This window comes from Thermobia domestica, chromosome 2 (assembly GCF_964235325.1).
Source record: "Thermobia domestica chromosome 2, izTheDome1.hap1.1, whole genome shotgun sequence".
Classification (NCBI taxonomy): domain Eukaryota; kingdom Metazoa; phylum Arthropoda; class Insecta; order Zygentoma; family Lepismatidae; genus Thermobia; species Thermobia domestica.
The window spans coordinates 324,504,925-324,520,046 of record NC_137455.1 but is presented as its reverse complement, the minus strand read 5'-3'; the positions used below and the strand labels follow the sequence as shown (position 1 = coordinate 324,520,046).

The 15,122-nt window shown below is 37.7% G+C and overlaps 1 protein-coding gene across 2 annotated transcripts in view; it reads left to right on the top strand.

Moving 5' to 3' along the window:
• LOC145678675 (uncharacterized) overlaps positions 1–15,122 on the top strand; it is a 780,488-nt gene that overhangs the window by 418,969 nt on the left and 346,397 nt on the right. For both annotated transcript variants that reach the window (XM_081749071.1, XM_081749072.1), the window contains exon 2: positions 7,531–7,652. In XM_081749071.1, coding sequence (XP_081605197.1) covers positions 7,531–7,652 — 122 coding nt within the window. The remainder of the gene's footprint in view (positions 1–7,530; positions 7,653–15,122) is intronic.

The following is a 15,122-nucleotide window of genomic DNA, read 5'->3' as shown; positions in this document are numbered from 1 at the left end:
ACAGCCAGTGCCAAACCGACAGAAGTGTGCTGATTGTTGAAACACAGCGACTGGCGGCTTGGCCGGTCAGCAGCGCCTTATGAAGGCCCCATTAGAAGCAATGTTCCGCCAGCGGTGGCTCAGTGCGGCGACTACTGTGGGGAAACTTGGTTTGGGAGTGAGGGGCATGATGGACGGTAGGGTGGGAGAGTAACAGGTGCGAGCGAGTACACAGTTCGGTTAAGCGGTCGTTCGGTTGACCGACGTTCGGATAATCGACGCTCTACTGTACTGTATTTCAACTCCTTCAGAACTGTACTTAGTATATGAATGCTTGAAATGCAGCTGAGAGAATATAGTAAACTTACATATATAGTCTTACCTCTTGCGTACGTATCCGTGTTTAATAAATTTGTCGCATATATAGGGGAAGATGGGGCATTAGAGATGCAAAAAAGCCGGCTTTTTTTTTGGGAAAAAACGAGAATTTTGGAATTTTTGGCTTTTCTCATTTTCATGATTTTTCTATTTGAATAGCTTTCTTATAGTATACTCTAAAGTTAAATAAGATTTCATGACCTAAATACCATGTTTCACTCTGGAATTCACCATCATGATGGATGAAGCACATGTTTTATGAATTAAAGTAAACATACAGTACGTAGTATTTGAGGGCGTAGAGACTGAGTTACCGACATTTTTCTTCTCTACATCATTTCTTTTTAGTCATCCGTGTTTTCTCTCTTAGAGATTAGTAGGCCTACTCTAGCTTCTAGCACTTAAGTTAAACTTAACATTTTTCAATATATCCGTCGGAGCGTACGTTTGTCAGTATATCTGTCAGAGTGTACTTCCACATTTTTGTTATACTGTAGCTGTCCAATGATTTAGCAATAATCTTCCGGATACAACCTTGAATACAGTTTTATAAAAATAATCAGTAGCGGATTCAGAAAAGTATTTTGGAAGGTGTTTCTCTGCTTAATGTTTGTTTTTTTTTTTCTAAAGTTTCCTAATTTTTATTTGGGAGGAGCTTGAAGTTCATGAGTATAGGCATAACAAATATTTCGATTGTTTTAGAAATTCCGTAATTTCGGGATATAGGCTTCAATCTGTAAAACATCCCCACCCTCACCCCCTTTGCAAATCCGTCACTGCTGGTGATTAGTAATAACACCGATTTAAAAACGATAAAGGAAGTCGGCCAGGATTCACAGTACACGCACTATCTCTACATTCACAGATGGAATTAAGAAAAACTTGTCAAAATGCTCGAATTCGGGGTTAAATCCCGGACTTCCCGATAGAAGTGCAAAAACTAACCACTCACTCATGGTTGTTGTGCAGTTGTGCTTAACTTAAATATATTCTCTCTATATATGATTTATGGAATCCGAAGGTTGAATGTCGCGTTCACAACAGCTCCAACAGCTCTCCACTGACTTCTATCCTTAGCCAACTGAATCCAGTTTTTGCTTTGTATTCCTATTTCTGCGAGATCCATCTTAATATTGTCCTCCCATCTGCCCCTAGGTATTCCTAATGGACGTATTCCGATTGGAATTCCAGTTAAAACTTTGAAAGCATTCTTACCTGCTTCCAATCTGGCTCCATGACCTGCCCACCTGAGCCTCCTAGACTTGATGACTGTAACGATGTTTAGTAAACCGTACAAATTATGCAGTTCTTCGTTATGAACTTTCCCCCATTCCGGTTCCTCTTGTGTCCGAATATTCGTCTCAGGATTTTATTTTCAAATACTTTCAGTCTGCGTTCTTCCCTCAGAGTAAGCGACCATGTTTCGCAACCATACAGAACAACAGGCATGATTATCGTTTTATATATTTTAAGCTTTAAATTCCTCGACAGAATTCGCGACGACAAAGTATTGAACTGAATAATAACCCGAATTCCTGATTTCAGTCGACATTTAATTTCTTTGTGGATATGATTTTGGTCTGGTAATATTGATCCTAGATATTTGAAAGTATCCATTTTGTCGAAAGTATTTTTTTATATTTTAACGCATCCACAATTTGCCGTATTAGTTCCTGGTGAACTTTCATGTATTTAGTTTTCTCTGCATTTACTTCTAAACCAATGTCGCTGCAAGCGTTTAGGAAGGCCTATGCATTTCTTTCTATTGTCCTCTTATCATCCTCTATTAAATTTGCATCATCAGCATACGCCATAACCTGGTGAATACCATTCAGCTCTAGGACCTGGTTTCTATCTTTAATTTTCCTTATAGCGTACTCCGGAACAATGCTGAATAATAATGGCGATAACGCATCTCCTTGTTTCAGGTCATTCTCGATGAGGAAGCTCATGGACAAGAATTTTTCTACTCGGACTTTACTCTGGGATTCATTTAAACACATCTTAATTAATCTAACTAGCCTTTTTGGTGTTTCGAATTCTGTAGGAATTGTACAATACTTCCCTCCTATCCGAGCCGTAAACCTTTTTAAAATCAATAAACAGCTGATGTACTGGGTATTATATTCCCATTTCTTTTCGAGTATTTATTGAATAGTAAATATCTGGTGGATAGTTGATCTATTTTCCTAAATTCACACTGATAATCTCCAATAATTTCATCTGCGTATGGAATCAATCTTGTTAATATAATGTTAAGAGAAATGCCTCGCTAATTATTACAGTAAGTTTTGTCGCCTTTCTTGTGAATTGAAACAGTGATTGATTCTTTCCACTCTTCTTAAATGTATTCCATAGTTTTTTAAACAAAAAAGTTGAATTCCTGTTGTTAAAAATTCAGAAACCTTCAGGACTGGGTAAACGGTTATGGTGGTTATAAGCCTAGGAAACCACACAATAAGATGAACAGTCTATTACGCATATGATCTATGGACAGAAAATTCGGTACTTGCCCGATTCTAAAGAAGCTTAAGGAACAGTGAGTGCATTATAGAATTCGGAATTTTACCGAGTTTGCAGATCCGAAGCACCTAATTGGTGGTAACAGATTATTACGTATGTGATCAATGAATGAAAAATTTGTTCGAAATATCCTAACAATGTATATGCAAGTTGAAACTTAAAAGTTTCAAGAATGTGCAGAACCATCCAAAACCAAGCTCTTGATGTGCAGCCTGTAAGATTATCATATAAATGTATTTCTCTCATGTTTAATTTTATTTTGTTTCAAAAAGAGGGTGTGTGATACTTTGAAGTAAAAATACATACATTTTTGCTAGTTATTTGGGTATCATTTTTTCAAAATAAAAGTACTTACTTTTGTGTATAAGAGGATAAAAAATTATTACATCTATTGGTTAATCCTTAGGAATTAATAATGTAAATTTGTTAAGAATTTTTAAAAAAATCTTTTCGAAATTCAAGGTTTATTTTAGGTTTTATATTATTACCTACATCAACCACTAATTAAATGAGTTTTTGTGCTCTAGAGAAGCGAAACAAAGTCTGCTTTATCAATTTGAAGCACAATCTTGAAAAAAGCCCAAAATTTCCCAAGCAAAAAAAAGCGAAGCAGAAAAAATCGATTTTTTTTCAAAAAAGCCGTTTTTTCCCGAGCCTTTGCATCTCTAAAGATGATAGTTTTTTTTATCATGTGGTGAAAGTACTACTCATCACAAATCGAGCTTTTTATACCAACAGAAAGATTGGTATTTCCAGAAAAAACGAACAAAGTTATATTGATGTTCCTCCATTGGTTGCCGAGGGATACTTTTTTTTTAATGGCTAGGTTAAAAACATCATCTTACCCCACATACCGGGGTAAGATGATATTAATACTGGAGCAAGTTGATACAATATTAATACTTTCCTTACATATAAATAATATATCATTTTGTAATCTAAAAATACAAATAAACCTGTATATCAAACATTTTAAATCTATATTGGTGATAAACACAACTCTTACACTGAGAGATTTAGCGATGCAGTTAAAATCAAAAACTATACCAATACATCATTTGAAAGGTATACGGACAAAATCTCGCGGCCGAAACATCGCCGCCCAAAATCTCGCCGGCCAAAACCTCGCGGGACAAAATCTCGCCGAGCCAAAACCTCGCGTGGCCAAAACCTCGCCGCCCAAAACCTCGCGGGACAAAATCTCGCCGGGCCAAAACCTCGCGTGGCCAAAACCTCGCCGCCCAAAACCTCGCGGGACAAAATCTCGCCGGGCCGAAACCTCGCGTGGCCAAAACCTCGCCGCCCAAAACCTCGCGTGGCCAAAACCTCGCCGTCCAAAACGTCGCGGGACAAAATCTCGCCGGGCCAAAACCTCGCCGCCCAAAATCTCGCCGTGTCAAAACCTCGCCGCGAATGAAACTTTTCTTTAAAATTTACCCAATGTGTTTCCTAATATGCAATTCCACATTACAAATAATAATAATAATAATAATAATAATAATAATAATATACAAAACATCAAGTGCGTGGGCTTTCTCGGGTTATTCCCGTTTCCTCCCACTTTCTTTATTCGATCATTTCCTTCATCCTGGTCATCTACGTCTCCTTTAACCTATAGGACATAATCAAGGGACGTCGTAAAAACTCATATATTGTTTCATATTTTCATAAATATTATTAGATTTTTGTTAAAATTTTAAGTTTTTGGATGTTCCAAAGTTCACGAAACTAACCTCGTTAGTTGTCACTACTTTCCTTATGCAGACTTTCTTTCCCTATAACCAGTTTAAAAACATCCTGTCGCCCTACCTTCACATTGAAATCCTCTAATACAGAAATAGAATTTTCATATGGTATCGCGGGATTTGGTCAAATACCCGTGATACTTCTTCTGAAACAGCGTCTTTATACCGTCATCCTTATCATCTGTTGGAACATTTACATTTTGGTCAGGCGATATTTTGGGGCGCGAGGTTTTGGCCCGGCGAGATTTTGGCCCGCGAGGTTTTGGGTGGCGAGGTTTTGGCCAGGCGAGGTTTTGGCCCCGCGAGATTTTGGCCCGCGACGTTTTGGGCGGCGAGGTTTTGGCCAGGCGGGGTTTTGGCCCGGCGAGATTTTGTCCCGCGAGGTTTTGGGCGGCGAGGTTTCGGCCTGGCGAGATTTTGGGCCGCGAGGTTTTGGCCAGGCGAGGTTTTGGTCCGCGAGGTTGTCGCCGCGAGGTTCTGGCCGCGAGGTTTTGTACCCAAACCCATTTGAAAATAGAAATAACTCGTTACTGATTGTGAGTATTTGCATCGTGTTTTATTGTTTGATATGAGCAAAGCTTTGCGAAATATATTTCGCATTTGTGGCAAGTTACTAATAACATTCTATGTTTTCTGTAATCGGTCACAATAATATTGTTGTAAACCTCTGAATCATCTGACAGCAGTTACACAGATAGCAGTGCTTCCATCTATTTTCTTTATCTGTTATTCTTGTGTCTTAGCACGTATGAACAGATGAAAGGACTGTTGCCTATGTAACTGTTGTCAGACGATTCACAGGTTTAAAACAATATATTGTGACATTACAAAAAACATAGAACATTATTCGTTACTTGGCATAATTGATAAATATATTTCGCAAAGCTTTGCTCATATTAAACGATAAATACCAATGCAAATTCTCTCAGTTAGTAACGAGTTATTTTTGATATGCTCGGAAGGCGATGTGCTTGGTGCTGAATTAACATACAAGTAACACGCTAAAGTGGTAGTCATTTTGTGTTGTTTAAAAACCTCATTTTTTTACAGTGTGGGAATACATGTATCATTCACCGATTCTGCTAATAAAATATAATTATTGCAACTTACATAAATAAGGAAATTACTTTTTTCAGCCTCAAACTCGGTGGCAGACTCCATATGTGAGAAGTCACCGCCTTACCCTGCTCCACGAGGACTTCATTTGTGAAAACACCTTTTCCCTAGGCAAAGTCTATTTAATAGAATAAAAAAAGAAAATAGTAACGTAATATGCTTACCTGTACTGTGTTATGGTTTGTCTGAAATGCCTGTTGATGTATTTTTCATATTTAAATTTTCTTCATTCTCTTGATCTACATTTTCATTTCCATTATTGTCTGTTTAAGGAGAACGAAAGAATTTATTTAACGCTGCTGCCTGTTTCTCATTTTCCACTGCTAATTGTGCTCTTCTTTTTCTGTATACATTTCCAAAGGATTCTTGTTCTCCGATATGTTGGAAAAGCAAACATTAATGAAATGACTATATTAGAATCAAAATTCAGGCAGGAAACAAAATCTGAACACATACGATGAACCTGTGCTGTATAGGTACGTGACTTATGATTAATAAATTCCCTTCTCGTGACACCGAACAGCAGAAATGACCAATTTCCTTTTAGTTACCGATAACATGATATTGTTTATTTCTATTGTTAGAGCCAGGGGTAAAAGTGGGGGAAGGCCAGAGGACGCTTTCCCCCACTCGCAAAAAAAATATGTATGGCGTCCCCCAGTTCCTAAAAGCAAATTACAATGGTTAAAGATAGGCAGGGGAAACGGCGTGACGTCATGCCATTACCTACCACCTCCCTATCTTTTCAGATCCAATTTTAACCCTGGTTAGAGCTCCCGTTTCAGCTTGTCGCAAGCAGTGACATTGCCAGCGGCTGTACTGCTGTACGTATCAGAGCGTGTTATTGTTGTTCCAAACTTCCAACTCTCAGCAATACCTTACAGCTTTATTGTCAACAGAAATTAAAAAGAACAAATAAGCTGATGAGATACTCTTTGTATGAAATTCAAGAAGAAACCTGGTTATTATAAAGGGGAGGAATCAGTGGCGTATTTAGGGGGACTTCCGGCTCTCCCCCCCCCCCGAAATTTTACTTAGTATAGTAAAGTATATGAAATATCTTCCAGAATTTTCACATTTGCAGGCAAAGTCTCCAAGAAAGTTTGCAAATCCCCCCGAAACAAAATCGTAAATACGCCACTGGGAGGAATGCTCCTATGACATGAGGTAATAACCAATGATGATACTCAATTTAAACAGAAGTTAATTCGCAGTTAACTGTTGATAATAAAAAAAAACTAATTCCAGCAATCAATCAATTTGACACTCCCTAAAATTGTCTAAAATTTGGCATCCCGGGCGGTTGCCGGTCTCGTCTAGGCCTTCCGTTGGTACTGAATGGAGCCACAGTTATTTTATCTTTGTACAGAATTTAATTTAATCTTTGTTACAATATTCGTCATATTTATAATTAGGATTACAGTTTTATTTCTGTCAGTACCGTGCGCCCTTAGGTTGATCAGTCGCCCGCCTGATTTCTTGGATAGCTCTCAGACTTCGGTGTGGTCATGCCCCTATGCAACTTCATACGACGCAATATGAAACTTGGAAAGAACAAAATTTCTATAGTACCTTGTGTAGTATAGGCACATACCGTATGTAGTATCCACTCTTAGAGAATATCTTATGTAGTAAATACGAAGTAACTATTGTTTCTTAGGTATACTTGATACAAAGAACAATAAAAATTAAATGTAGTGATCCTATTTATTTCTAATTTAAACTAACTGTAATACGACATTAAATATGGATTTGCCCTCAGTCACTTGACGTTTCGTTTATTTTTCAGGGAAAATGCAGAAAGAAAGAAAATGGCGTTAGTAGTGAGCGTGTTTGCAGCAGGGATATTCTTTGCAGCTGTTCTTCTAATTGCCGTTACGTTGAAGATGGCGCCGACAATTGACGAAATACGTAAGTACTTTTGTTTTGTTAAATTATAACTTCATTTATTTATTTGTAACGACACAATATTTGTCAATAACAAAATCATGCAAAATGCTGAGAGGAAGAAATCTTCTCTCCTTACTTTTGCGTAAGCTCCTTACGTTTCTCTAATCCATTTATATCAGTATCCAGAAACGCCCGCAGGATATTTTTCCAAGGGGATTAATTAGGAAACCGACAAACAAGCGAAGTCACGAATATTACATCTCATGTAAAACAATTATTGTTGACGCACATTGTAGACTACTTCATTCAGTACAGTAAATATATTAAATTCTATAATGGATGAGGATGCAAATCTAATATGTTTTGACGTGTATTTCGAAGAACCAAACCTCTTTCGAAAAATCTAGAGGGGGCATTTGCCGCCACCCCCCGTTACAATCGTTCATGGCAGTATTCACTGCTCGGTCATTTTTTTTTAAACAGTAAACAATTAGTTTTCTGTTGAGTCTCCCAGCAGCCAAAAGGCGAGAAAAGTTTATAAAGAGAAGTTGCCACTATCGTGGGATGCTGGGATAATTAAACCAAAGTATTAGTAGGTAGGCAGGTAGAGAGAGAGAGAGAGAGAGAGAGAGAGAAAGAAAAATGAAACAACTTATTCGTCTGAATTAATTGCTCGTTTAATTAGAAAATCCCCGACATTCGGTCACAGTTGAAAATATACTTTGCTTTTCAAGGGAGATGCTTTTTAAATTCAAGGAAGAACTAATTTTCCGCAATAGAAGAAATGCAATAGTTTGTAAAACTGAAAAGACTCGGGTAACTTTCTGCAGTGTCCTCGTATATCCCATATGTGGAATTCGTCTAAACTCGAGATATCAAAAAAAAAAAAAAAATCGAACGTCTCGTATGACCATCCCTACCCTTCCTCATTCCGTTCTAGATCAAAGTTTTAATAGCGCTTAAAGGTGTGTTTAATTATTTTAGGTTAAAAGCCCAAACGTCAAATTTGATGTGTAACCTTTTGGAATTGGGACATAACTTTAATAAAATAATTGCCGCCTCTATTACCCCCTTTTCCCGTCGAATTTCCAAAAATCCTTCCTTAGCGGTACCTTACTTCACACATCATAAAGGATTTGTCCATAAAATAATGATACTGGTCGCTGCGCGGCGCTTCAGTCACCAGTAGAGCGCTCCCCACCTGGGGATTTGTGGTGGAAGGTCTGACCTAAAGCGACGTACTGGGCGGCAGTGGCGTCCGAGTTCCGACCTAGTGACAATCACGTATGGCACAAAAGCTATTTTTGAGTTTTTGTTACGGCAGAGAACATGAGAAATACAGCGTTCGATGGAGCAGCGCTACGCGATCCAATTTTGCTTTCACTTGGGCAAAACTGCTTGCGAGATGCTTGCCATGATTAAAGCAGGCTTACAAAGACGACGCCCTGTCAAGAGCCCAGGTTTTGCGGTGGTTCAGTGAGTTTAAGAATGGACGGGAGAATGTTGAAGACATGATGCCATCTGGTAACCCTTGAATGAGTGGTTTAAACATAAATTTGGCGGTATTGAAAAATCTCCTGGATTCCGATCTGTAATAGCGTAGCATTGCTACAGCGAATGTTCCATTTCTCGCGTTCTCTGCCGTAGCAAAAACTCAAAAAACAGCTTTTGTGCCACGCGCAACCCTCACTGTGTCAGAAGTCGAAAACAACTGCTGCCCGGTGCGTTGCCCAGTGTTGCCAAAATGTTGACACAAAAAGTTGCTAAACGAGAGATGAAATGACTCCAATTTTTGGTGAAAAGTCGGTAAAAAGTTATTCGTGAAATCTGTTGTCTATAAGCATTGTTTTAAAGTTGTAGATGTAAAATAAACAATATGTTCTATTCACATCTTTGTAAACAGGGCACAACCAATCCTTGAATTCAGGGATCATTTCAGATTGTTTCGGGTTCTTTTGTTCATATTGTGGAGTCATAATAGTTCCTAAATAATTAACACTACAGTACTTAAGTTATGCATTTTTTAACAAAAAGTGCAGAGTAATTAAAAGATTCCAAAGGACAAATATAACAAACACCCACTGCGCTTTTCTTCACGCATCTATGGCTAATCTCGTTGCTATCGGTAATGCTATATTACTTGTGTCTCTTAACGGAAGCTCTGCGAACTAAAGAACATAAATTTTGTAATTCTTCTCCGTTAGAGCGCAAGGGTAACAGATAACAACGTAGGCTGGATTTTGGTAGAGTGAGTACGCGCTGTATTTCCAAACTCTTCATCTCTTGCGCTGATTAAAACAAACAAAAAGAAAGAAAAGAATATAAAAACTGTTTTGAACTAATAATGCTTCACTACAGATAAACAGGTTGCTTGCAGCAAAATGTCGCTAAGTTTGTAAGTAAATAGCTAAATCGTCATTTAAAAATCACCCCTTGTAATGCTCACACTGTCAACAGATGTAGACGCGAAGCGTCAAGAACATTTTTAACATAACGACTGTGGTAATCATAATATAACTCGTGGTATCAATATATTTACGAAATAGATTACATTTCGTTGGTAGTTAAGTGGGACATTGAAAGATTTTACAACTGATTTGAATATTTCTATTGTTTTAAGTTATTATAAACATATGGTGAATTAACATTTTACTTGTATCTACAAGTGGCTACTTTATTGGTTCAAGCAAAAAAGAAAAAGTTGACTCCTGCGGGAATCGAACCTGGGACCCTTAGCACGGGAATCATAGATGCTACTGATTTGCTACGCCATCACTTGATAAACTTGCGCAACGTACGACATATGGGACGAGTCGAAAACTTTAAGACGCATTTTCTCTGTTATATTAGGCCATTACGCTATCCCAGTTTGTAATATGAACATTTTAAATGTGCACTATCACAATTGCAAAAATGGTCCCGAAATTCATTTACCAAAGTATGCCTTCTCCTTGTAAGTCTCAGGAATACTTTGAAGCATTTGTAGCTTATATAGGGTCGAAAACAAAGTATGTCATTTTTGACTAACGATCTTTTAAAATGTTGTTGGGGAAGTTACTATTTTCAGAAGAATTTTTGTGGAATTGTCTGCAAATAGATATCCTAACAAAAGTTCATCTTCCAGAAAGTAAACGGATAAAAAATGTTGCAGTGGCTAATGTAAGAAATCAACTGGAAGAGGAATTTAAAATTCTATTTGTAGAGAGTCAAATTTCCAAAAAGATTAACAATATGAAAACGAGATTGAAGCAGAAATCGGATATCAAACGGTAGCAAATCTTTCTCTTGCTTCACAGGTGGCCTGCACATTAATATTTGCAAATTCTTTTCAATGTATTTGGTCTAGGAATTAATTCGTGCGGTTTTTAATAAAAATTGAAGCTTTATTTCAAAAACAAAGTAAATGAATACGTTAACAAAAATATTGTCCATCGCTAGCCACTACTTTCTCCCATCTTTCAGGCAATTTACGGATTCCGTGTCGAAAGAATTCCTCATCTTTTGACGCAATCTAATCAAAGATCCATTTTTCGATATTTTCTGAAGAAGTGAACCGCTGTCCAATCAAATCGTTATTCATGCAATCGATCAAGTAGTAGTCAGACGGAGCAGTGTCTGGTGAATATCGCGGGTGGAGTAACACTTTCCATCCGACATTTTCCAAATAGGTTTTGACCGGTTTTGCGACATGTGGTCGAGCGTTATCATCTTGATAAATAAGTTTATTATGCCTGTTATTCCATTCTGGTCGTTTTCAGGCCAGAGCTTGCTTCAAACGCATTAATTGTTGTCGATAGCGGTGTCCATTAATAGTTTCACCAAGTTTCAGAAGTTCATAGTACACCACACGTTTCAAATCCCACCATATATACAGCATAACCTTTGCACAATGAATATCTCGTTTCAGTTGTGAAGAACCTGGTTCACCTTGCTTCACCCAGGCCTTTTTTCGTTTAGGATTCTCGTAATGAATGCACTTCTCATCACCAGTTACAATTCGATGCAAAAATCCCTTCCTTTTCTGTCTTTGAAGCAGCAATTCGCAAACAGTTTTTCTTCTTTCAACGTCTTTCTTTTCAATTCATGTGAAACCCAATAAGACATCTTTTGAATCATTCCTATGGCTTTGAGACGTTTGGAAACTGTTGTTTGCTCAACTCCAAATGCTTCTGCAAGTTCGTCCTGCGTTTGGCACGAATCCTGATCAAGCAATGCTCTCAATTCTTCATCTTCAAATTCTTTTGGCTGTCCAAATTGCTTTTGGTCTTCCAAGCTGAAATCACCACCTTTAAACCGTGCAAACCACTTCTGACACGTTCGCTCAGCTAGAGCATGGTCACCAAACACTTCCACTAAAATATGATGACTTGCGGTAGCACTTTTCTTCATGTTAAAGCAATGAAGAATAACTCCCCGCAAAAACACTTTATCAGGCACAAAATGCGCCATTTTCAGTTGAAGAAAAAATGTTGTTGTTTCCGCTTCAAGCAACTGACATATACTAAACAAGATGCTCAATGACAGTAGTTTTCAACGCATGTTTGGATCAACGAAACTATGGGACAATAAGCTAGTTACGCCATCTTTTGTAAAACCGCACGAATTAATTCCTAGACCAAATATATATTTATCACCGTGCACTTTCAGCTCCTTTATTACTACATGTGTGCAATCTATTGCACCAGCATCCAGGAATGTATACCGTTGGGGCTATTCATTTTTAACTTCCTGAAGAGCAGCAGTTGTTGTAGGAAAGTGTATCCATAATGTTGCTTTCTGCTTAATTGCCTGTGTAACTTCACAGAATACATTTGACACGGTTGGCTGAGTAACGCCAGTATCTTCTGCTACACCCACCTGAAAACCAGGATCTGCTACGTGCCTTTAAAAAGATTTTCATCTTTTCATAATTCGTCAGAGCACCACCTCATCTTTCAGTTGATTCAAGAAAGAAGTGTTGTGAAAGCCATTTAACATTTTCCTTCTTCAATCTGTACAATTCTTTATAGTTATGAACAGAGTCCCTTCGCATTTTGTACTCCGTACGTCTTTCGAGAATCACCATAGACTCGGCCATTTCGCTTTTAACAACTTTTGTTGAGTAAGCTTAGGAAGGTACTGTGGAACCTTAAAAAATCTTAAGCATTTGCTTGGTTTACCAAATCTAGAGCAGTTGCTCACCAGCCAAGGACAATGAGCATTTGCTCACGAGTAGCTTGAGTGGAATTATTTTTATTTATACGAAACTGGGCATTTGCTTCGAATTTGAGAGTTTTAAGTACCTTTACTTATACGCAAGGGCGCCGATTTCTCTGTGAATTTGGGGGGCCCATTCAGATGCAGAAAACATATATGAAGATTTTAAGACAAATTGCATTCAAATTATGCCAAATATTGTAAATTTACAAATACAATGAGGGGGCCCACATGAGCTTGTGGGGGGGCTCGGGCCCCCTCGGCCCCCCCAGGATCGGCGCCCTTGTTTATACGGCCCATTACTTTACAGATAAACCCTATAAGTCCTGTCCAAATATCAATTTTCTAGTCTAAGCCGTTTGGTCTGGGCGTTCATCAGTCAGAACTTCTGTTATATAGGGAGATAATTTGTGTGTGTGTGTGTGTGTGTTTGTTTGTTTGTTTGTTTGTTTGTTTGTTCAGTGGTAGTAGTTTTACAAACAGACCAATAATAATATAGGTAAAAAGAAACTCACTAAACGAGCTTTTAGTATATTGAATCACGCGCATAAAACCTCTCAAACATAAATTTTATATTTCTCTGCTCGGATTCACCCGTGTAGCGATAAAAAAGAAACATCAGCATTTATTGTCACACACAATTACGATTACAAATGAAAACAGGTGGAAATTCTCATTCCTACTGTGTTTGTTTCGCGTTTTATCTGTTTGTATTTGCGTGATCCGAATCGTAAGACTAAAAAAACACCGATCAGTTTGTTTTTTGGAATGTCCAAACCGTAACTATGTTTGTTTAAAACCCTATGCCTTTCCCCAGCTTTTCCCATCTCTGTTACTATCTTGTTATACACGCTTGAAATGACCGTAAAAGATCTTTTGTTTCTTTTCTCCCCAAATACCGTATGTTTCTATGTGCTTACGGATTGGGGTCTCTGCATACAAACTTATTGTTCTGCTTTGGGTGTTTCCTAAGTGTATTATTCCGGTTTGTTAACCAAGATAATGAAATATCTGAGAACGAAAGAACGAAATTACACCCTCTTTGCTTTAAAAAAGATAATCCCCACTCCTTTACATTCTTTCAACGCACCGCCTACTCGAAAATAAAATTCTTTTGTTTTTATACCAGTGGCGTAGCTTTAAGATACGTCAGGCTTCCTGGCATAAGTCGGAGACGGTTAAGTACTCCTGCAATGCAACTTTCTTGGAAGTGAGATTATGTGGTGGGAAGAGACACATACATTAGGAGTTGCTCTATGCACCTGCCAACTAAACCAGATCAAGCTCTATCGTGTTTAGAACCCAGGTTAATAGTAGATATCATCGTTATTAACCTCGTCGTTGCATAGGGACGCAACACACAAAACTCAATTCAACGAAGATCTTTTGCTATGTTCATGTAAATTGCATCTGCTTGTGCTTTATAATCATAAGGTTGTTATTAATAACATTCCATTGCCGAACATGAGCCATTTTCTACGAGGCAAGAAATAACGGACGGTATTCAGAGAGAATTTGTTAGTCAAGTGTTAGTTACGCTATTAGTTAGTGTCGTATTAACTCTGTACTGAACAGAATGTATTTTTTGCTATTCAGAGTCTGTTTGGAGTTCAGCTAATAAGTTCATTTGGGTATGATTAATCCTAATATCTTGAGTGAGAAAAATAAATGTGGCAACTACAGAAATCTAGACTTGTACATATGCAGTCTATAAAAATGAAAATAGGCTATATAAAATAGAAGTTCAAAATATTTTCTTTATGCTTTGACTTCACAACAACGTATAAATAGTTACGAAATCGAATTATAATTATTCATTTCTGATGAATGTATTTACGGGGGAAATAAGTAGAAGTCAATTAATATTAGCGACAATAGAAGGATTATGTTGTAATTATAAAGGGATGATAAGTTGTATGTATCCCTAAGAAAACTGGAAATTTTCTACTTATCTCTCACGGTTCACTTTAAGAAACAGTTCTCCTATTGTAGAGGACTCAGCTTAATAACTGCTTTATAGTTAACTCACAGTTAGTTGAGGTGAAAGGATAGAAAGACAGACATGTAATTAATTGCCTTTGTATTCTCAAAATGTAAGTATATTATAGTTAAACCGCGGCTAAACTCGGATACTCTCTGCTCTAAATTAATTAACCGCATGTGATTAGTCAACTATAACTTGCTATTCAGAGATTCTGAATACACCTCTGATAACCATGCGTTAGTCAAACTCTTAATATGGCGCTAACCATGCGTCAAAATGACTAAGCATAAGGCCCAATGTGCATAAGTATT